At 56.2% G+C, this 23,117-nt stretch overlaps 1 protein-coding gene across 1 annotated transcript; it reads left to right on the forward strand.

Moving 5' to 3' along the window:
* Positions 1–77: 77 nt before the first annotated feature.
* On the forward strand, positions 78–22,692 carry SLC17A7 (solute carrier family 17 member 7). The gene is given in 13 exon segments (XM_038752881.1): positions 78–397; positions 9,963–10,215; positions 12,554–12,672; positions 12,805–12,919; positions 13,033–13,077; positions 13,079–13,121; positions 15,084–15,170; positions 16,031–16,173; positions 16,326–16,475; positions 17,283–17,415; positions 18,740–18,850; positions 18,955–19,082; positions 20,067–22,692. Coding segments are annotated over 13 exon segments (1,740 nt in total). The 5' UTR covers positions 78–335; the 3' UTR covers positions 20,418–22,692.
* The last annotated feature ends 425 nt before the right edge of the window (positions 22,693–23,117 follow it).

Below are 23,117 nucleotides of genomic sequence, written 5' to 3' on the forward strand. Positions count from 1 at the left end.
CCCAACTTTGGGTGGGTGGGGGGCGGAGGGGGGGGTGGGAAGGCAGCAGCAGAGAGAGGACCCTCTGCAGTCATCGGATCTGAGCAGCGCCCCTGGAATTCCAGACGGCATTCCAAAGTGGCGTTCCCTTCCATCCCCGAAGACCCTCCCCCCAAACCTGGGATGTGCTGACGCCCGCCCCCCCCACGTTCTGGGAAAGACAGAGAGAGAGAGAGAGAGAGAGAGAGAGAGAGAGAGAGAGAGAGAGACAGAAGGGTGGGGCGCTGGTGTGACCATCGCCTCTGGGGCTGATCGCCCCCCGGAATAGCAGGAAGGCCGGCCAACATCCCACCGCCATGGAGTTCCGGAAGGAGGAATTCCAGAAACTGGCCGGGAAGACCTTGGGCCACCTGCACCGGTGAGTCCTTTCCCCCAGAATTTGTGTGTCGTCCCCGTCCCGTCCCCCCGAGCCCAGCCCAGACCCTCCCCAGCCTTGGGACGTCGACCGAATAGGAATATTCCAATGCTCCAATCGCATCCCGGACGGTTAGGATCCGACGGGAATCCCGGGGAGGGTGGGGGAACAGGAGAGGAGACAGGCAGGGCCAGGACCAGGGGGCTTCTGGAGAAAGACACAGAGTCACAGAGACAGGGAGAGAGTGTCCCGGATGGACATCATTATCATCAATTGTATTTATTGAGCGCTTACTGTGTGCAGAGCACTGTACTAAGCGCTTGGGAAGTGCAAGTTGGCAACATATAGAGACAGTCCCTACCCGATAGTGGACTCACAGTCTAAAAGACTGTGGACAGAGCGAGAGGGATGGATTCCCGGTGTCCCTGAGCTGGGCCCGGGGGCCCTCTCTGCCTCCTGCTTCTGCCTCAGTCTTCTCGCCCCACACTCTGTGGTTCCTTCATCTTCCCTCTGCCTTTTTGCCCCCTCTGTCAGCTTCTCTGGTCTCTGTCAGTCTGGCTCCATCTCTGCCTCTTTTCCCTTCGCATCCACCCCCTCCCGCCCCCCGCCTCGCATTCTCTAGTCTGGAGAGGAGGTGAGGGGGGAAAGGCAGGACCCAGCAGCCCCCTTCCCCCAGTCTCTCAACCCCGCCTCTCCCCCCCTTCTCCCTGCCCAGGCCTAATCCAGGGCCAAAGCCGATTGGCAGTGGGTGGGGAGTGGATGGAGGCAGGAGAGAGGACCGTGTCCTGGCGTGGTTTGAGCCAGGACTGGGGGAGGGGAGCCCCTGGGGCCTGAACCCTGGAGTTCTTCCTGACATAACCCCATGTCACCTCCCGCCTCATTCTCCTCGAAGAAGTCGCCCCGTGTCCATCCCAACTCCTTCCCGCTGCAGGGTCTCCTTATTCCTCGTAGGGAGGCAGGAGGGCAGCAGGGCTCTCTCTCCAGGGGTCTTCCCTGCCAGACCTTCACCTTCAAGTCCTCGAGGTGGGGGTGAGGAAGGGGGCAGCGGAAGGAAGGTCCTTGTGAGATCTCCCTCAAAGATGTCGGTCTCTCCGATTTTCAGTTTCAGAGTCTCTGTTTCTACCCCATCTCCCTCTGTCTCTCTCTCTCTCTCTCTCTCTCTCTCTTTCTCTCTCTCTCTCTCTCCACGTGTGTGTGTGTGTGTGTGTGTGTGTGTGTCTTTTCCTGGGAAGGATTCTCTTTCCAGCCCCCTGCACTTTCCCCTTTCCCAGAGGGAAGTCACAGGAGGGAGTTCAGTCCAGGGGAGAGAGAACAGAAAGGGGTCGAGAGGGGCTGACGAGCCGGCAGCGGGCAGAAGGGACTTCTAGAAGCAATCCCTGCAGTAGGAAGGAGTGGGGGTAGACTCAAGGTGGGCAGGGTCTCTGCCTATGCAGGGACAGTGGAATGACTGAATTGACCCTGGCGAGCCCTAGGAGACTCTAGGTCATAGCCGCCTCTTCTGCCCGCTCCCCTCCTCACTCCCCTCTGTGGTCTGGCTCCGTATCAGAGGTATTACTCAAAACTGCAGAGACCGACTATAAATATCCCACGCGAGGGTTGGGCCGGGCCCAGGGGTGGGGAGATAGAGTCCGAGGGCAAGTGACCCCTCAGGTAGCGTGGCCAGGGTCATTCTAGCCTTCCCTCTGCCTAGCCCTCCGGGAGTGGGTTGATGGTCCTCTGGGCACTTGGAAAATCCTTTCTCCCGAGTTTGCCCCCGCAATGCCCTCTCGCAGGCCTCCTGGAGATTCCCTATCCATCTGGAAGACGGGGTGGGGAGTAGGGGAGGGAGGGAGTGGGGGTGAGGAGGGTCCCTCGGGCTGCCCCTTGACATAACTGCCTTCTAGTCCTGCCACTCGTCTGCTGTGTGACCTTGGGCAAATCACTTTGCTTCTCTGGGCCTAGGTGACCTCATCTGTGAAGTGGGGATTAAGGCTATGAGCTCCAGTAATAATAATGGCATTTGTTAAGCGCTTACTATGTGCGAAGCACTGTTCTAAGCGCTAGGGGAGATACATGGTGATCAGGTTGTCATCATCATCATCATCATCAATCGTATTTATTGAGCGCTTACTGTGTGCAGAGCACTGTACTAAGCGCTTGGGAAGTACAAGTTGGCAACACATACAGACAGTCCCTACCCAACAGTGGGCTTACAGTCTAAAAGTTGTCCCACGTGGGGCTCACACTCTTCATCCCCATTTGACAGAAGAGGGAACTGAGGCTCAGAGAAGTTAAGTGACTTGCCCAAGGTCACACAGCAGACATGTGGCAGAGCCGGGATTAGAACCCATGACCTCTGGCTCCCAAGCCCTTGCTCTTTCCACTGAGCCACGCTGCTTCTCAAGTGGGACAGGGACTGTATCCAATCTGATTAACCGTCAGAGGGACCGTCTCTATATGGTACCGACTTGTACTTCCCAAGAGCTTAGTACAGTGCTCCGCACACAGTAAGCGCTCAATAAATACGATTGAATGAACGAATGAACTTGTATCTACCCCAGCCCTTAGTTCAGAGCCTGGTACATAGTAAGCGCTTAACAAATACCATGGGAAAAAAAGGAATCCCTGCTCTTGAGGTATAATCGGGGTCCAGCTCGCTGCAGCTGGGGGAGGAGGGCGGAGCTGGGGACCCTCTCCTAGTTAGGAGACCGCCCCCCCCCCCCGCCCCGCCACCAGGCCTCTCTCAGTGCGGGCAAATCACCTCAGCATCCCTCTCCCATCTAGGACCCTTTCCCCCCAAGCTCCTGCTCCCCCTTCCCAGCAATCAAACCGGGTTGGGGCACCTCTCAATCAATCACTCAATCAATGGTATTTATTGAGCTCTTACAGTGCGCAGAGCACTGTACTAAGCGCTTGGTAAAAGGACAATACAACAGACAAGGGGAACCGGCCAACCTTCAGCTCCTCCCCCTTCCCCCCAGGCTCTGCAGCGGGAGGGAAGCGGGGCAGAGTATGGGAGGAATGTCTGATGGGGTGTCTGCGCCCCCGTCCCACGCGGGGCGGGGAGGTTGGGGATCCCTTCTTGAAGCTCTAGTTCTTTCCGGCAGGGTCGGGGCTTGGGCCTCGGGAAGGGAAGGAAAGGCAGGCCTTGGAAAGGCAGGTCAGATCGGCTCCCAGGGAGTCCAAGCCCCCCGCCCCCGCCGCCTCCGCCGCCACCTCTTCCCAGCTCTCTACACCTCGGTTCGCGCGACGCCCGATATATATCGGTATATATATACCTCCAGGCGTGAACTCGGGAGAGAGCACCGAGCGAGAGCGAGAGAACGAGTGAGCCAGAGAGACCCCGTTTTGGGGACGCCTCCCCCGACCCTCCCAGGCTGGGAAGGGACATGCCTGGGGAAAGGGAGGGGTTTGGGACTGGGGTCTGGTCAGAATCCCCCCACCCCATCTATTCCAGCAGGAGAGGGGGGGAACGGGCAGGATGGGGAGTGGCCAGAGATCAGGTAGCGTGGCCTAGTGGAAAGAGCCCGGGCCTGGGGGTCATGATTTCTAATCCCGGCTCTGCCGCTTGTCTGCTGTGTGACCTTGGGCCAGTCACTTCACTTCTCTGGGCCTCAGGGACCTCATCTGTAAAATGGGGATTGAGGCTGTGGGCTCCATGTGGGACAGGGACTGTGCCCAGCCCGATTTGCTTGGATCCATCCCAGCGCTTAGTACAGTGCCTGGCACATGGTAAGTGCTTAGCTAATGCCACAGTAATAATAATATCATTATTATTATTATCGGGCGATCTCCTTCCCTGTCCATTTCTCTTGGCCTTTGTCTCTACCTCTCCTTTGTCTCTTCACCGCTCTCTAACTGGACCCTAAAGCCCCCGGCTATTTCATTGTCTCCTCGGCCTCCTTCAGGGGCTTGGGGAGAGGGCGGGGGGCTCCTTCCGGCCCCCGAGGAAGCCCAGAGCCCCGAACTCCAGGTTAAAAACCGAAGCGCTTCCCCCTTCTCCAACTCCCCACCTGGACCTGCTATCCCCGGACAGCAGATGACGGGGGGAGAGCAGAGGAGAGCCAGCTGGACAGACCCTAGTGCCCCCATTGGACTGACCCTTGAATTCACCGGGACCAGAAGGGGATGGAGGGAACCTTTCGTCCCCTCGGACCCGATTCCCCCACCAAGTTCCCCTCAGGATTCCTTGGTGGCGGGGAGAGAAATCCCCTCGGAGCCGGATGCCTAGGGGAGGGAGAGTCACCGGGGCTGAGCCGGGCCTTGGCTGCAGGAGTCGGGGTGGTGGGGCCTAGAGTAGAGGGCTCCGGCCATTTGGAGGTCGAGGTGGGGCTAACTCGGCCTCTGCCTCTCTCTGTCTCCGTCCCTCTGTCTTGACCTCTTCCCTGGCGGCCCCCAGGCACATCCCTGGCCATATGGCACGGCCCAGCCCAACCCAACCCAACCCCGCCACCCTCAACCCGTTAACAGCCCACCCTCAGCCCGCTCTCTGCCCATCCTTTGCCTTTCCTCTTGCCCTCCTCCAGCCCATCCCTCAGTCCACCCTCAGCCCGTCCTCAGACCTCCCTCTGCCCTCCTTCTCCCCGCCCTCAGCCCGGCCCGGCCCTCCCTCAGCCCTTCCTCAGCCCACCCTCTGTCCATCCTCAGTCCTCCCTCTGCCCGCCCTCAGCCCTCCCTCTGTCCTCCCTCAGCCCACCCTGGCCCTCATCCAACCTGTCCTCGGGCCGCCCTCAGCTGGTCCTCAGCTTGCTCTCAGGCCCCTCTCCCCCCTTTCCCGGCCCTCCCTCAGTCCACCCCCAGGCCTTCTCAGCCTCCCCTCAGCTCAACGTCCTGGCGATGCGGGAGTGGCGGGGGCGGGCGTTGCGGGAAGGGAAAGCCGACTGAATAGACCAGGTTTCTGAAGGGCAGGGCAGGGCAGGGACCGAAGCTTTGGGAGCCATGTCCACTCTACCTCCCCATCCCAGTAATCATTTCCGACTGGTCCGGGCCCCCCAAGCTTCCAGGGAGCGGGAAACCAGGGTGGACCCCGGGGAGCAGGCTGGGAGTTGGGGGCGGCAGGGGGCAAATCAATAGACACCCAGAGAGGGGTGGGAGTGTGCGATTAAACTCCATAGATTAGTACTGGTGGCAGGCCGGAGCTCGGAAATTCGACATTTGACTCCAAGATGAGAAACTGATAACAGGCGAGGACATTTAGAGATATCCGACTCTGATCCCGGATATTGATCTATCGCATCCCTATATTAGGAGAAATGATTAGCTCGCTCTAAGACTCCGAGATTGAACGTGAGACTCCACTCTTCGGCAGATAATGATAATAATAATAATAACAATGGTATTTGTTAAGCGCTTAACAAACTATGTGCCAAGCACTGTTCTCAGTACTGGGGGTAATCAGGTTGTCCCAGGTGGGTTTCACAGTCTTAATGCCCAATTTACAGATGAGGTAACTGAGGCACAAAGAAGTTAAGTGACTTCCCCCAAAGTCACACAGCTGACGTGGCGGAGCCGGAATTAGAACCCACGACTTCTGACTCCCAAGCCCGTGCTCTTTCCACTGAGCCAGGCTGCAGATGACAGGTTCGTTCTCAGGACGGGCTCTGGCATCAGAAGACCGTATTTGCTCTTAGTCATTGGAATCGGGACGTCAGGACTCAGAGTAATGAGAAGAGATCAGAACTGCGGCCTCGCAGTGTTGAGGGAAGGTGAGAAGCTGGGTTTAGTGGGGCCAATGCTTGGCTGGATTAGAAAAGCAGCGTGGCCTAGTGGAAAGAGCCCGGCCCTGGAAATCAGAAGACCTGCGTTCTAATCCCGCCTCTGCCACTCGCTTGCTGTGTGACCTTGGGCAAGTCACTTAACTTTCCTTACCTCAGTTTCCTCAACTGTAAAATGGAAACCCAATACTTGTTCTCCATCCTACTTAGAGTGGAAGCCCCCTAGTGGGAAAGGCACTGTGTCTGACCTGACAAACTTGTGTCTACCCCAGCGCTTGGAACAGTGTTTCCCACATCATAAGCGCTTAACAAAGCCATAATTATTGCTATATTATATATAGTGCACTATAAAACATTATTATTATTGTCATTAGACCTGGACAAGGAGGAATTAGTGCTCACCCTGCTTCCTGGAGAGCCAAGTGGATCCTGAAGTGTGAGGAACTTGGGGAAGACTCGAGGAGGGACTTCCGGAAAGGGTGGGACAGAGGAGACTTCAGAGGAGTGGAGGGCTCTTCTTCCCCGGCCCTCTCCGCAATCCTCTGAAGGGCTGTTGTGCATGTGTATGTGAGCTAGACGTGAGAAATAAAACACCCCCTTTAGCCACCAATTTCCCCCATGCACCGTGACCAAAAGTGGGCGAGTGGAAATGGACACGTTTGGTCCCCCCGCCCTTCCCATGTTCTCTCCCTCGACGGCTCCCCCATCCCCTCACGTTTCTTCACTGTGCTGCCTCACGCCCCCCTCCTCTCCCCCCCCCCCCACCAGGCCTGGCTGTTCTCGCCCCCTCCTCCCCCGGCTCCGTCTTTCTTTCCATCTGTTCCCCAACGCTCCAAGCCTGGCGCAGGGCCGGCGTCTCCTGCATCCATCCTTCCTTCTTTCCTTCCTTCCTTCCTTCTTTCCTTCCTTCCTTCTTTCCTTCCTTCCTTTCTCCCTCCCTCCCTTCCTTTCTTCCTTCTTTCCTTCCTTCTTTCTTTCTCTTTCTTCCCTCCTTCTTTCCTTCCTCTTTCTCTTCCTTCCTTCCTTCCTTCCTTCCTTCCTTCCTTCCTTCCTTCCTTCCTTCCTTCCTTTCTTTCTTTCTTTCTTTCTTTCTTTCTTTCTTTTTCTTTCTTTCTTTCCTCCTTCTCTCCTTCCCTCCCTCCTTCCTTCCCTCCTTCTCTCCCTCCCTCCTTCCTTCCCTCCTCCCCCTCCTTCCTTCCTTCCCTCCTCCCCCTCCCTCCTTCCTTCCTTCTCTCCTCCCCCTCCCTCCTTCCTTCCTTCCCTCCTCCCCCTCCCTCCTTCCTTCCCTCCTCCCCTCTCTCCTTCCTCCTTTCCCTCCTTCCATCCCTCCTCCTTTCCCTTCCTTCCTTCCTTCCTTCCTTCCTTCCTTCCTTCCTTCCTCCCTCCCTCCTTCCTCCCCTCCTCCCCTCCTCCCCTCTTTCCTTCCTCCCTTCCCTCCTTCCATCCCTCCTCCTTTCCCTTCCTTCCTTCCTTCCTTCCTTCCTTCCTTCCTTCCTTCCTTCCTTCCTTCCTCCCTCCCTCCCTCCCTCCCTTCCTTCCTTCCTGCCTGCCTTCTTGCCTTCCTCCCTCCCTCCCTGCCTCCCTCTCCGGCTCTGTCCCTCCGTCCTTCCGACCGTCTGTCTGTCTGTCCATCTCTCCCTCCCTCTATCTGTCGGAATCTCTCTCGGACTCTGTCCATCTCGGCCCCCTCAGTCCGGGGGATCGCGCTCCCGACGTTTCTCCCCTCTGGGCCTCTCCCTCTTTTGAGCTCCCGGGTCCCTCCTCCGCCCTGGGCCGGGGGAGTGAGGGCCTTCGTGCCCCGACCTTTGCCGGGCGCTGCCTGGCCCCAGCTCCGCTAGACGCCCTACGTCTTTGGCATGGGAAGCGGAGCGGGGGCCCACCCGGGGAGACTGAGGCCAAGACTCCCGGGTCCCCCCTTTCCCCAGCCCCCCAGGCTGACACGCTCTATTTGAAACTGCTCAAGGTGCTAACGAGATGCAAAGAGGAAGGTGTCGCAGGAACAGATGCTAGTCAGACGCTGCTGTTAAAAATAACCCTTCCCCACCCAAGAGTGGATGTCTGAACACGCCCCCCACCCCAATTCCTCAGCCCAGCCCAGCCCAGCAGCCTCTGCTCCCTTCGGAGTCCCCGGCGTCCCAGCCTCCAGCACTCCCCGCCCCCCTCAGCCTCTGTTTTCCCTGGTGCCCTGCCCCTCATTCATTCAGTCAGTCGTATTTATTGAGAGCTTACTGTGTGCAGAGCACTGGACTAAGCGCTCGGAATTTAGAAGCAGCGTGGCTTAGTGGAAAGAGCCCGGATTTGGGAGTCAGAGGTCGTGTGTCCTAATCCCGCCTCTGCCGTTTATCAGCTGTGTGACTTTGGGCAAGTCACTTCACTTCTCTGTGCCTCAGTTACCTCATCTGTAAAATGGGGATGAAGACTGTGAGCCCCACGTGGGGCAACCTGATGACCGTGTATCTACCTCAGCGCTTAGAATGGTGCTTGGCACAGAGTAAGCGCTTAAAAAATGCCATTATTATTATTATTATTCACCGTGCCTCAGTTACCTCATCTGTCAAATGGGGATTAAGATTGTGAGCCCTACGTGGGGCAACCTGATTACCTTGTATCTACCTCAGCGCTTAGAACAGTGCTTGGCACATAGTAAGCGCTTAACGAATGCCATTATTATTATTATTATTATTATTCTCCGTGCCTCAGTTACCTCATATGTAAAATGGGGATGAAGATTGTGAGCCCCACGTGGGGCAACCTGATTACCTTGTATCTCCCCCAGCGCTTAGAAAGGTGCTTGACACATAGTAAGCGCTTAAGAAATTCCATTTTATTATTATTATTATTACAATTCAGAGATAAAGGGAGACAATCCCTGCCCACAACGGGCTTACAGTCTAGAGGGGCCCTTCCCCCAGCTCCCCTCGGAGACTCCGGGGTCCGGGCCTCAAGGGAATGGCGATAATAATAATAATAATGATGATGGTATTTGTTAAGCGCTTACTATGTGCAAAGCACTGTCCTAAGGGCTGGGGGGGGGGGGGTACAAGGTGACCAGGTTGTCCCACGTGGGGCTCACAGTCTTAATCCCCATTTGACAGATGAGGTAACTGAGGCACAAAGAATAATAATAATGGTGGCATTTGTTAAGCACTGTTCTAAGTGCTGGCGGGGGGATACAGAGGAGTCAGGTTGTCCTACGTGGGGCTCACCGTCTTCATCCCCATTTGACAGATGAGTGAACTGAGGCTAGAGAAGCAGCGTGGCTCAGTGGAAAGGGGCCGGGCTTTGGAGTCAGAGGTCATGGGTTCAAATCCCGGTTCCGCCAATTGTCAGCTGTGTGACTTTGGGCGAGTCACTTGACTTCTCTGGGCCTCAGTTCCCTCCTCTGTAAAATGGGGATGGAGACTGTGCGCCCCCCGTGGGACAACCTGATCACCTTGTAACCTCCCCAGCGCTTAGAACAGTGCTTTGCGCATAGTAAGCGCTTAATAAATGCCATAAAAAAAAACCTGAGGCCCGCAGAAGCGAAGTGACCAAAGTCATCCAGCTGACAGTTGGCAGAGCCGGGCTCATCATCATCATCATCATCATCATCATCATCATCATCAACCGTATTTATTGAGCGCTTACTGTGTGCAGAGCACTGTACTAAGCGCTTGGGAAGTACAAGATGGCAACATATAGGGACGGTCCCTACCCAACAGTGGGCTCACGACCTCCAACTCCAAAGCCCGGGCTCTTTCCACTGAGCCACGCTGCTTGTCTGAGGGGGCGGGAGACGTGGGGAGGGGCAGATGTCGGGGTTGGGGGGCGGGCTACGGGGAGAGGAGGGGGGTCCCCTCTTTGCAGCCCCCGTCTGAGCCCACTCTGGACGCCAGGCTCCTGGAGAAGCGGCAGGAGGGCTCGGAGAGGCTGGAGCTGACGGAGGAGGGCCGGCCGGTGGCCGTGTCGGAGCGGCGGAGGCCCGTGCTGGACTGCACGTGCTTCGGCCTGCCGCGCCGCTACATCATCGCCATCATGAGCGGCCTGGGCTTCTGCATCAGCTTCGGCATCCGCTGCAACCTGGGCGTGGCCATCGTGAGCATGGTCAACAACAGCACCGTGCGACAGGGAGACAAAGTCCTCATCCAGGTGCGGGAGCCCTTCTCCGTCGTCCCCCCCGCCCAGTCCCCCTGGGCCAGTCACTTCACTTCTCTGAGAAACAGCCCGGGCTTGGGGGGCAGAGGCCAGGGGTTCCGATCCCGGCTCCGCCACGTGTCTGCTGTGTGACCTTGAGCGAGTCACTTCACTTCCCTTGGGTAGGGACTGTCTCTAGATGTTGCCAACTTGTACTTCCCAAGCGCTCAGTACAGTGAATCTCTGAGCCCCAGTTACCTCATCTGTAAGATGGGGCTGAAGACTGGGAGCCCCATGTGAGACAACCTGATCACCTTGTATCCCCCCAGCACTTAGAACAGTGCTTCACACATAGTAAGTGCTTAACAAATACCATTATCATTATTATTATTATTATTATTGTTGTTATTATTATTATTATTCTCTGAGCCTCAGTTCCCTCATCTGCAAAATGTCACTTCACTTCTCTGAGAAGCAGCCTGGCTCAGCGGAAAGAGCCCGGGCTTGGGAGGCAGAGGGCAGGGGTTCCGATCCCGGCTCCGCCACGTGTCTGCTTGTGTGACCTTGAGCGAGTCACTTCACTTCCCTTGGGTAGGGACTGTCTCTAGATGTTGCCAACTTGTACTTCCCAAGCGCTTAGTCCAGTGCTCTGCACACAGTGAGCGCTCAATAAATACGATTGATTGATTCTCCGAGCCCCAGTTACCTCATCTGTAAGATGGGGCTGAAGACTGGGAGCCCCATGTGAGACAACCTGATCACCTTGTATCCCCCAGCACTTAGAACAGTGCTTCACACATAGTAAGTGCTTAACAAATACCATTATTATTATTGTTGTTGTTATTATTATTATTCTCTGAGCCTCAGTTCCCTCATCTGCAAAATGTCACTTCACTTCTCTGAGAAGCAGCGTGGCTCAGTGGAAAGAGCCCGGGCTTGGGAGGCAGAGGGCAGGGGTTCTGATCCCAGCTCTGCCACGTGTCTGCTGTGTGACCTTGGGCAAGTCACTTCACTTCTCTGAGCCTCAGTTACCTCATCTGTAAGATGGGGATGAAGACTGTGAGCCCCATATGGGACAACCTGATCACCTTGTATCCCCCCCAGCGCTTAGAACAGTGCTTCACACATAGTAAGTGCTTAACGAATACCATTATTATTATTATTATTATTATTATTATTATTATTATTCTCTGAGCCTCAGTTCCCTCATCTGCAAAATGGGGATTAAGACTGCGAGCCCCACGTGGGACAACCTGATCACCTTGTATTCCCCCCCACGCCAGCGCTTAGAACAGTGCTTGGCACATAGTAAGCACTTAACAAATGCCATCGTTATTATTATTATTACTCTGGGCCTCCCCTTCCTCCACTGTCATCTGAGGATTCATTCATTCAATTGTATTTAATGAGCGCTTACTGAGTGCAGAGCACTGTACTAAACGCTTATGAGTTACTTGTTCTATCGGCCCGGGCCTGGGAGTCAGAAGGACCTGAGTTCTAATCAGGGCTCCGCCACATGTCTGCTGTGTGACCGTGGGCAAGTCACTTCACTTCTCTTGGCCTCGGTTCCCTCATCTTAAAAATAGGGATTGAGACTGTGAGCCCCACGTGGGACAGGGCCCGTGTCCAACCCGATTTGCTTGCATCCAACTCAGCGCTTAGTACAGTGCCGGACGCACAGTAAGTGCTTAACACATACTATAATAATAATAATTATTATTATTATCATTATTATTATCTCCCCTCTAGACTCTGGGCTCCGTGTGGGGCAGGGACTATCTCACCAAATGATCTTGCATCTATCCCTGGCGCTTAATACAGTGCTGGGCACACAGTAAGCGCTTAAATGCGACGACTATTTATTATTAACAATATTACTCATTCATTCATTCAATTGTATTTATGGAGGGCTAACTGTGTGCCGAGCACTGTACTAAGCGCTTGGAAAGTACAATTCAGCAACAAATAGAGACAATCCCTACCCAACAACGGGCTCACAGCCTAGAAGGGGGGAGACAGGCATCAAAACAAGTATTATTCATTCACTGAGTGCTTACCGTGTGCAAAGCACTGTACTAACCACTTGATTATTATTATTATTATTATTACCATTATTATTATGAGGAACCCAAAGGCCAGACACGAGCTGCGGGTCGGTTCCGGGCGTCCCGTGGGGGCATCTGCACAAGACAAGACTCTTCAACTGGGATTTGGGAGCCCCGTGGGGGCTGAGGGGCGAGGAGGGGACAAGCCTGCGGGGTCCCCAGCCAGCCCAGACACGAAGGAGACCTCTGGGTTGTGGTCTGGCGGGGGCCGGCCCTCTGGCACGCCCCTCTCTCCCCTGTCTCCCCAGAAAGCCCAGTTCGGTTGGGACCCCGAGACGGTAGGCCTCATCCACGGCTCCTTTTTCTGGGGCTACATCGTCACCCAGATCCCCGGCGGGTTCATTTGCCAGAAATTCGCTGCCAACAGGTGCGGGGATTGGGGGGAACCAGGGCCCAGGAATGAGGGGAGGAGGCTGGATCTGGGGGAGGAGGCCGGGGTTGGGCTGGGCCCTCCACCTCCGTCTACCACGACTGATGGCTTTTCCCTGTGTGCCCACAGGGTGTTCGGCTTCGCCATTGTGGCCACGTCCACGCTGAACATGCTCATTCCCTCCGCTGCACGCGTCCACTACGGCTGCGTCATCTTCGTCCGCATTTTGCAGGGCCTGGTGGAGGTCTGGCCCTGCCCCTTTGCCCACCATCCCACCCTTTGGCCCACGCCCCCTCCCCTGTGCCCAGGCCCCCACCCTGGTGCTGAATGCCCCCCTACCCCTTCCTCCTTCCTCAGGGGGTCACCTACCCAGCGTGCCACGGGATCTGGAGCAAGTGGGCCCCCCCCACTGGAGCGGAGTCGTCTGGCCACCACAGCCTTCTGCGGTGAGGGGCTGCGGGGGTGGGGATGGGGCGTGATTTGGTGGAAAGAGCCCGGGTTTAGGAGTCAGAGGTCACGGGTTCTAATCCCGGCTCCGCCACTTGTCTGCTGGGTGACTTTGGGCAAGTCACTTCACTTCTCTGGGCCTCAGTTCCCTCATCTGCAAAATGGGGACGAAGACTATGAGCCCCACGTGGGACCACCTGATTACCCTGTACCTCCCCCAGCCCATAGTAAGCCCTTAACAAATACCATCATTATTATTATTAAGCAGCGTGACTCAGTGGAAAGAGCACGGGCTTGGGAGTCAGAGGTCACGGGTTCTAATCCCGGCTCCGCCACTTGTCTGCTGGGTGACTTTGGGCAAGTCACTTCACTTCTCTGGGCCTCAGTTACCTCATCTGCAAAATGGGGATTAAGATTGTGAGCCCCACGTGGGACAACGTGATCACCTCGTATCCCCCCCAGCGCTTAGAACAGTGTTTTCCACATAATAAGCGCTTAACAAATCCCATCATTATTATTATGGGGGCAACGGGCACCAGGGCTACTAAGGAAGGGCGTGGGGACTGGGCCAGGTGGTGGTCTGGGGAGGCAGCCCTGTCTGGTGGGAAGAGTCTGGGCCTGGGAACCTGCTGTGTGACCTTGAACAAGTTACTTAGCTCCTCTGTGCCTCGGTTCCCTCATCTGTAAAATGGGGATTCAACACCTGTGCTCCCTCACCCTTAGACTGCAAGCCCCACGTGGGACAAGGACTGTGTCTGGCCTGATTGTATCGTATCCATCCTAGCACTTAGCACAGTGCTTGGCACAAGGCAATAATTTTATTGTTATTATCACTGTAGTAAGGAAAAGGATGTCTGATGCTCGATGGGAAGCAACTGAGGCTAGGGCTAGGGTGCTCAATCACTGATAATTATTGAAAACTTACTATGTGCAGAGCACTGTGCTAAGCGCGTGGGAGAGTACAATACAATAGAGTCGGTAAATTCAGTCCCTGCCCTCAAGAACAGCGCTTTGCACATAGTAAGCGCTTAATAAATGCCATTATTATAAGGAGCTTTCAGTTTAGTGGGGAAACCAGACATTAAAGCAAATCACAGGTAGGGTAAGTGGGAGAATATAATGATATTAGGATATGAGGATATAGAAAAGTAGCGTGGCTTAGTGGGAAGAGCCCGGGCTTGGGAGTCAACCCCTGCTTGGCCACTTATCAGCTGTGTGACTTTGGGCAAGTCACTTAACTTCTCTGCACCTCAGTTCCCTCATCTGTAAAATGGGGATTAAGAACTGTGAGCCCCAAGTGGGACACCCTGATTACCTTATATCTACCTCCAGCTCACTTGAAGCCAGGGATCCTGACTACAAACTCAATTGTTTTCTACTTGTAGTAAGCACTTAACAAATGCCATCAGTATCATTACTTTCCTAAGCACTTAGTACAGTTCTCTGCATACAATAAGCATTCCATAAATACAACTGATGGATTAATTATATATGCTGGGTCGTAATAGGAAATGAATGAGGCTGAGTAGAAGGGGGAGAGCAGATTGAATGATTTAAGGTCGATGGCGAGGCGATTCTGTTGGACGCCGAGGTGGAAGAGCAACCACAGGAGGTTCTAGAGGAGTGGGAAGATGTGGATTGAACTTTTTTTTTTAAGAAAAATGATCCCGTAGGCAAAGTATGGACTGGAGTAGGGAGAGACAGGAAACAGGGAAGTCAGCGTAGAGACGAAATAGGATAAAAGCTTGGACCAGCGTTGTAGCAGTTTGTGGGGACAGGAAAGGAGATATTGTAGAGGTAGAATCTGCAGAATTTGGTGACAGATTGAATATGTTGCTTGAATGAGATAGATGAATACAGGATGATGGAAGGTTTCTGAGACAGGTGGTGTTGTCTACAGTGAAGGGAAAGTCGGGGGGAAGCCATTCCCGGGTGAACCCTCTGGGGGTCCTTCTCCACAGGCTCCTACGCGGGGGCCGTGGTGGCAATGCCTCTCGCCGGAGTCCTCGTCCAATACTCAGGGTGGAGCTCTGTCTTCTACGTCTACGGTCAGTGACTACCTGGGCGCTGGGCATTTGGGTCCCGAGGGGCAGGGGCGGGCTGGGACTAGAGGCTGGGGGCTTTGAGGGGAAGGAGGTCAGAAGGTGAGGGTGGGTTGGGGCTGGGAACTGGGCACCTGGGTCCCTGAGGGATAAGGGTGGGCTGGGACCAGGGGCTGGGGGCTTTGAGGGGAAGGGGGTCAGAAGGTGAGGGTGAGTTGGGGCTGGAAACTGGGTACCTAGGTCACTGAGGGGCAGGGGCGGGCTGGGACCAGGGTCTGGGGGCTTTGAGGGGAAGGGGGTCAGAAGGTGAGGGTGGGTTGGGGCTGGAAACTGGGCACCTGGGTCCCTGAGGGGCAGGGGTGGGGTGGGACCAGGGTCTGGGGGCTTTGAGGGGAAGGGGGTCAGAAGGTGAGGGTGGGTTGGGGCTGGGAACTGGGTACCTGGGTCCCTGAGGGGCAGGGGTGGGGGGGGACCAGGGTCTGGGGGCTTTGAGGGAAAGGGGGTCAGAAGGTGAGGGTGGGTTGGGGCTGGGAACTGGGTACCTGGGTCCCTGAGGGGCAGGGGCAGGCTGGGACGAGGGTCTGGGGGCTTTAAGAGGAAGGGGGTCAGAAGGTGAGGGTGGGTTGGGGCTGGAAACTGGGCACCTGGGTCCCTGAGGGGCAGGGGCGGGCTGGGGGCTTTGAGGGGAAGGGGGTCAGAAGGTGAGGGTGGGATGGGGCTGGGAACTGGGCACCTGGGTCCCTGAGGTGCATGGGCGGGTTGGGACCAGGGGCTGGGGGCTTGAATCTTCTAGGGGGATGGGGTCAGAAGGTGAGGACGGGCTGGAGCGCCTGGGTCCTCACTTGCTCCCGGGTCCGGGCTCTCAGGCAGTTTCGGGATCTTCTGGTACCTGTTCTGGCTCCTGGTCTCCTACGAGAGCCCCGCTCTGCACCCCAGTATCTCGGAGGAGGAGAGGCGCTACATCGAGGAGGCCATCGGCGAGAGCGCCAACCTCGTGAACCCCGTCTCGGTCAGGGGGCGGCCGGGGGATTGATGGCTGGGCCCCCTGGGGCTAAAGGGAGCAGGGGGCTGGAGGAGGTGGGGGAGGGGAGCGTTGAGGGTGGATTGCGGGGGAGACCGGCTTGGGCCCCCTCCCCCAGCTCCCGCCCCCCGCCCCCGCAGAAGTTCAGCACTCCGTGGCGCAAGTTCTTCACGTCCATGCCCGTCTACGCCATCATCGTGGCCAACTTCTGCCGCAGCTGGACTTTCTACCTGCTCCTCATCTCCCAGCCCGCCTACTTCGAGGAGGTGTTCGGTTTTGAGATCAGCAAGGTCAGGCCGCCTTCTCCCCGGCCACCGGGGATGCCCAGGGTGCTCCCCCCCACTGACCCCCCGAGGGGAGACAAGAAAAGGGGCGGGGTCAAGTCAGGGTGGAGGCCTGGGATGGAGTGGGCCTGACCTGGGATGGAGTGGGCCTGACCTGGGATGGAGTGGGCCTGGCCTGGGGTGGAGTGGGCCTGGCCTGGGATGGAGTGGGAATGACCTGGGATGGAATGGGTGTGAACTGGTACGGAGTGGGCTTGGCCTAGGATGGAGTTTCTGTTACCTGGGATGGAGTGGGCCTGGCCTGGGATGGAGGGGCTGTGACCTGGGATGGAGTGGGCATGACCTGGGTTGGAGTGAGCATGACTGGATGGAGTGGCCATGACCTGGGATGGAGTGGCCATGACCTGGGATGGAGTGAGCCTGGCCTGGGATGGAGGGGCTGTGACCTGGGATGGCGTGGGCATGACTGGGATGGAGTGGCCGTGACCTGGGATGGAGTGGGCATGACTGGGATGGAGTGGGCGTGACCTGGGATGGAGTGGGTGTGACCTGGGATGGAGTGGGCGTAACCTGGGATGTGGTGGGCCTGGCCTGGGATGGAGTGGGCGTGCTCTGGGATGGAGTGGGCATGACCTGGGATGGGTGAACATGACCTGGGATGGGTGAGCATGACCTGGGATGGGTGAGCATGACCTGGGATGGAGTGGGCATGACCCGGGATGGGTGGGCGTGACCTGGGATGGAGTGGGCTGGCCTGAGGTAGAGTGGGCGTGGCCCTAGGACCTCACCTGTCCGTGCCCCCCCCCCCCACAGGTGGGGCTGGTCTCGGCCCTCCCCCACCTGGTCATGACCATCATCGTGCCCATCGGGGGCCAGATCGCCGACTTCCTCCGCACGCGCCGCATCATGTCCACCACCAACGTGCGCAAGATGATGAACTGCGGCGGTGAGAGCCGGGCGGGGGGTGGCCTGCCCCCATCACCATTCAGGGAAGCAGCGTGGTTCCATGGAAAGAGCCCGGGCTTGGGAGTCAGAGGTCCTGGGTTCTAATCCCGGCTCCGCCACTTGTCAGCGGTGTGGCTTTGGGCAAGTCACTTCACTTCTCAGTGCCTCAATTACCTCATCTGGAAAATGGGGATTAAGACTGGGAGCCCCACGTGGAACAACCCGATTACCTTATATCTACCCCAGCATTTAGAACAGTGCTTGGCACCTAGTAAGTGCTTAACAAATACCATCATTATTACTCTTATTCTTATTCAATCATATTTATTGAGCACTTACTGTGTGCGGAGCACACCTTACCATTCATTCACTCATTCATTCTGTTGTATTTATTGAGCGCAGAGCACAGCACTGTACTAAGCACTTGGGAGAGTACAACAATAAACAGATGCATTCCCTGCCCACAACGAGCTTGCAGTTTAGAGAGGAGGAGACAGATATTAACATAAATTAATAAACGACGGATATGTACGTAAGTGCTGTGGGGCTGGGAGTGGGGATGAAAAAAGGGAACAAGTCAGGGTGACGCAGAAGGGCATGGAAGAAGAGGAAAGAGGGGCTTAGTCAGGGAAGGCCTCACCATCATCATCAGTCGAATTTATTAAGCACTCACTATGTGCGGAGCACTGTATTATGTGCTTGGGAGAGGACAGAGTTAGCAGACACATTCTCTGCCCACAACACAGAAGGACCTGGGTTCTAATTCCGGCTCCTCCAGTTGTCTGCTGTGTGACCTCGGACCAGTCACTTCACTTCTCTATGCCTCAGTTACCTCATCTGTAAAATGGAGAGTAAGACTGTGAGGCTCATGTGAGGATCTTATATCTACTCCAGTGCTTGGAATATTGCTTGGCACATAGAAAGCGCTAAACAAGTACCGTTATAAAAAAAAAAAAAGAACTTACCGTCTAGAGGGAGCTCTGGTACTTTTATTGCCAAGCAATTTGCTCCTCACAACACCCTTGCGTGGTAGGGCTCAGGCATTATCCCCATTTTACAGATGGTATGGGGAGGTTAAGTGATTAGCCCAAGGCCACACCGTAGACAGGTGGCGGAGCTGGGACTAGAACCCCCGGGGCTCCCACTCCCAGGCCTGCAATTCTCCCACCTTGCCACGCTGCCATCATCATCAATGCCATTTATTGAGCACTTATTGCGTGCGGAGCACTATACTTAAGCGCTTGGGAGAGGACACTCTAACAGAGTAGGTAGTCACGTCCCCTGCTCACAACGAGGCTGACGGATCTCCCCTCCTCCCCTCCCAGGGTTCGGAATGGAGGCTACCCTACTGCTGGTCGTTGGCTACTCCCACTCCAAAGGCGTGGCCATCTCCTTCCTGGTTCTGGCCGTCGGCTTCAGTGGCTTCGCCATCTCCGGTGCGGGGGCCTGGCGGGGTGGGGGCACGGAGAGGGGAGGGCCAACCCAAGGGACTACCCCCGCCGTCGTGTCTCTGCGGGCCTCTGACAGGCTTTGCCCTCAGGCTTCAACGTTAACCACTTGGACATCGCCCCTCGCTATGCCAGCATCCTCATGGGCATCTCCAACGGCGTGGGCACGCTGTCCGGCATGGTCTGTCCCATCATCGTGGGCGCCATGACCAAGCACAAGGTACTTACCGGAGGTAGGGTTCTCTGAGGGGTCCGAATCAAGGCCTCTTTGTCCGAGAGAGACCCTCCCTAGCAGCCGGGGAGGCCCAGAGGGCAGGATCTTTGAGGGCTGGTACGGAAATCGGGCAGTGGCATCTGTTGAGTGCTTGGTGACTGCAACTCGCCATACTACATGCTTGGGAAAGCACAGCAGACACGCAAGCTCTAGCAGTGGGAAGCCACGTGGTCTAGTGGAAAGAACACAGGACTGGGAGTCAAAGGACCTGGCTTCTAATAACAATAATAATAATAATAATAGTATTTGTTAAGCACTTACTATGTGCCAGGCACTGTACAAAGCACCGGATACAAGCAAATGTGGTTGGACACATTCCCTATCCCACATGGGGCTCACAGCCTCAATCCCCACTTTACAGGTGAGGTAACTGAGGCACAGGGAAGCGAAGTGACTTGTCCAAGGTCACACAGCAGACAAGTGGCAGAGCTGGGATTAGAGCTCCCATCCCCTATCCACTATGCCATGTTGCTTCTCATTCCGATAGATGACCTTTGGCCAGTTACTGTGTGCAGAGCACTGTACTAAGCGCTTGGGAAGTACAAGTCGGCAACAGATAGAGACGGTCCCTACCCAACAACGGGCTCTCAGTCTAGAAGGGGGAGACAGACAAGACAAAATATGTAGACGGGTGTCAAAATCGTTGGAACAAATAAAATGTTGGCACTGCTGTTCTCTCTCTTACTTGTGAGCCCCGGGTGGGACAGGAACTGTGTCCAACCTAATTCACTTGTACCTACCCAAGCGTTTAGGGCAGTGTTGGACACATAATAAGGGCTTAACAGATACCATAAAAAGGGAACGCGAAGGGGAGGAGAAGGCCGCAGACTGAGCTAGATTGATTTCTCTCCCTTCTGCCTCCTTCTCTCTCCTCACTCTCTTCCCCCGGACCCCCTTTCCCTCACGTCTCCCCTTCTCTGGGCCCCGCAGACGCGGGAAGAATGGCAATACGTATTCCTCATCGCCTCCCTGGTGCACTACGGCGGAGTTCTCTTCTACGGGATCTTCGCCTCGGGAGAGAAGCAGCCATGGGCCGAGCCCGAGGAGCAGAGCGAGGAGAAGTGTGGCTTCATCCACCAGGACCAGCTGGGGGCCAGCGAGGAAGACGAGGACGAGGACGAGGAAGATGGGGTGCCCCCGGCCCCCACGGGTCCCCCGGCCCGGCCCCCGGCCCCTCACGGCTACGGGGCGACCCGCTCCACCACTCGGGCCCCCAGCAACTGGGTCTCCTTCGACGACCCCGCGCCCTCCCGGCCTCTCGCCCCTGGCCGGGACTTCTGAGGCAGCCCCCTCTCTCCCCCCATCCCAGGAGCGGGGCTAGTGATGTCCTCTGTGCGTGTGAGAGACGGAGCGTCTGATCGAAAAGGAGGTGTCCAGACACCCCCAGCCCTTCTCAGGCTGCAATCGGGTTCAAACCACGGTTTCAAGCGCCCCCCCCATCCTCCCTCAGCTGATCTCAGGTGTTTCCAGCCCCCCCCATTCCCCTTTTCCAACTAGTTGTGTCACAGACAACAGAGGGAACCTTTAGGGTGGGCCCGGGCTCCCTCTGTTTCCGCACTCCCAGCCCTTCTTTTGGCAGGACGAGATCCTCTCCAAAGCACTCGATCCGATCGATGGTTTCAGGCCCTCCCTACCACACCAGGCCAATCCATTCCAAGTTTCCTCAGATGTTTGTGGAGTCTTCCCTCCCACTCTGAATGGTTGCTACAAGACCTCCCTTGGGTGTTTCAGGGCCCCTCTCAATTCCTAGCTGGCAGTTTCAAATCTTCCTGCTCGGGTTTTGGAAGTGTTTGGACCCCTCCCCAACCAGCAATTTCTCAAGGTCCTCTGTCTCTGACTACCCCCACCCCTAAAGTCTCAAGTCCCTCCGCTCGGGGGTTTTATTCTCCCTCGGGCAAGTCCCCTCTCTAACTGGAAAGTCTTTTATTAATTGTCCTGAGGAGGGGATTCGCCCCACACTCCTGACCAGCACTTTCAAGTCTCCTCATCAGTCATGTCAGGGTCTCTCTTTTCCCCCTGACCAGCAGTTTCAAGTTCTTCCCAATCCTCTCTATGAGCCTCTCTGTTCCAGACTGGCAATTCCAGGGCTCCCTCTAGCCCCTGCCGGGGTTTCAAGGCCCGCCAAAGTCCTTCTTGAATTGGTCCTGGGTCCAGCCCTGGTAGAATTACTATTGGGGTATTGAGAGATGTCACCCCAGGCCCCTTCTAGGCCAGCTACAAATGCAGCCATGAGGGTCCAGAGCAGGTGCCAAGGCAGTTTAGGTAGCTTCCCCGCACTTGCCCACTCTCCAAGATAACACACCCCAGAAGGCCCTGGGACTCTGAGCCCCCTTCATGCCAACTCTCCCAGAGATTGGGATAAAGAGGGAGCTCAAGGCTATAATTTTCCTCAAAACCCAGGTGGTTTCAGGCCTCCCTCTGATCCCTGATGGATACTCCCCCCAGTCCTCCGAGTCTCTAGCCCCCCGAGACTTAGCATCCCCTCCCTCCTGGGGGAGTCCCAACTCTCCCCCTCTGGGCACAAACGGAGGGTGAGGCCCTGCCCCCGCATCCCCACAGCCGCTCTGCTCCCCTGGAACTGACATCCACCAGCGTTTCTAGGAGACACGCGAGGAATGACCCTCCTCCCCGCAGGGGAGCCAGTGGCGGGTGCCCTGGCCCAGCAGGCCCTAGACCGATACCTCTAGCCTCCCGCACCTGCCCGCCTCGGCCTGGTCTCGAGGTCGGTTTGGAGCCCAAACCAGCCAGCTCTCTTTCCTGGGGCCCTCAGGTGCCCCCTACCCTGCCTATGGTGCCCCAGGGACAGCTACTCACCCCCTTGCATTTATCTCTGAGGATGTTTCTGGCACCCACCCTCAGCTCTGAGGGATCTGAGCCCAGCGATCTCCATTCGTCCTTTGGGCAACACACCCAATCACAATGGCCATTTCCTTTATGGGCCCAAGAGCCCGCCACCCCTCACCCCTTCTCTGGCATGGTCTTTAACTCACACTTTCAAAATGGCCGTTCCCAGTCCCCATCACCCCACATCTAAAATGGCCACCCACCTCCTGGCGGTTTCAACGTCCCTCGCCCTTCCGCCTGCACTTTCTCCATGGTGGTTTCAAGGCCTCCCACTTCCTAGCACTTTACCATATCCTCCCTCCCTTCTGGTGGTTTTAAACCACTCCAATCCATTTCCCCCCCTAAGCCTTCACCAGCGGTCTCCAGACCCATACCCCACCACCCCTTGGCGAGTACCCAATCCGGGGTGAACGACTCAGAGTCCGGGTTTCCCCCCAAATCCGGGGATCCCAGTCCTCCTTCCCCCATTCCCCTGGGGTCCCTGCTCCGTCTCTGTGTCTCTGTGTTGTGCTCCTGCTCTTGCCCACTTCCTTGTCTGAATAAAATGCTGTTGTGTAAATATATAAATACACCGTCCCAGCCCCCACCACTCCTTCCTTGCTTTGTTCCTGCAGGCTTGGGGGGCCAACACCTGCCCCCCACCCCAATAACATGGATATGCTGCCTCCCCATCTCTCAGCTCCAAACACAGATTCACACCACTGCCTCCTGACTTCCTGTTCTGGTCTTCCCTCATTCATTTGCTAGTTTCTAATTGTGGATGGGGGACCCTGGATCCCCTTCTACTTGGATCTTGGAGCAGGAGTGGGGAGGGGGGAAGGAGTAGCTCGCTGTGAGAGGAAAGTAGGGCTTAAGGGGAGAGATGAAGGAACAGCTGAAATAAGGAGAGGGGAGAGGAGGCAGGAAGGGAAGAGAGCTGCGGACTGGATTGGGAAGAGGGTTGTTGCTGGAAGGTGGGGGAGAGGGGAGAAGTGGAAATACTTGAAGAAGAGAGATTGGCATTGGGGAGGAAGAGTTATAGTATTTCTTAAGAGCTGACTGTGACCAGAAGCTCTGAACTAAGCCCTGGGAAAAAATATTGCTTAGTACGGTGCTTTGCACACAGTAAGTGCTCAATAAATACGACTGAATGAATGA

Source organism: Tachyglossus aculeatus, chromosome 10, assembly GCF_015852505.1.
Source record: "Tachyglossus aculeatus isolate mTacAcu1 chromosome 10, mTacAcu1.pri, whole genome shotgun sequence".
In the NCBI taxonomy this organism is placed as follows: domain Eukaryota; kingdom Metazoa; phylum Chordata; class Mammalia; order Monotremata; family Tachyglossidae; genus Tachyglossus; species Tachyglossus aculeatus.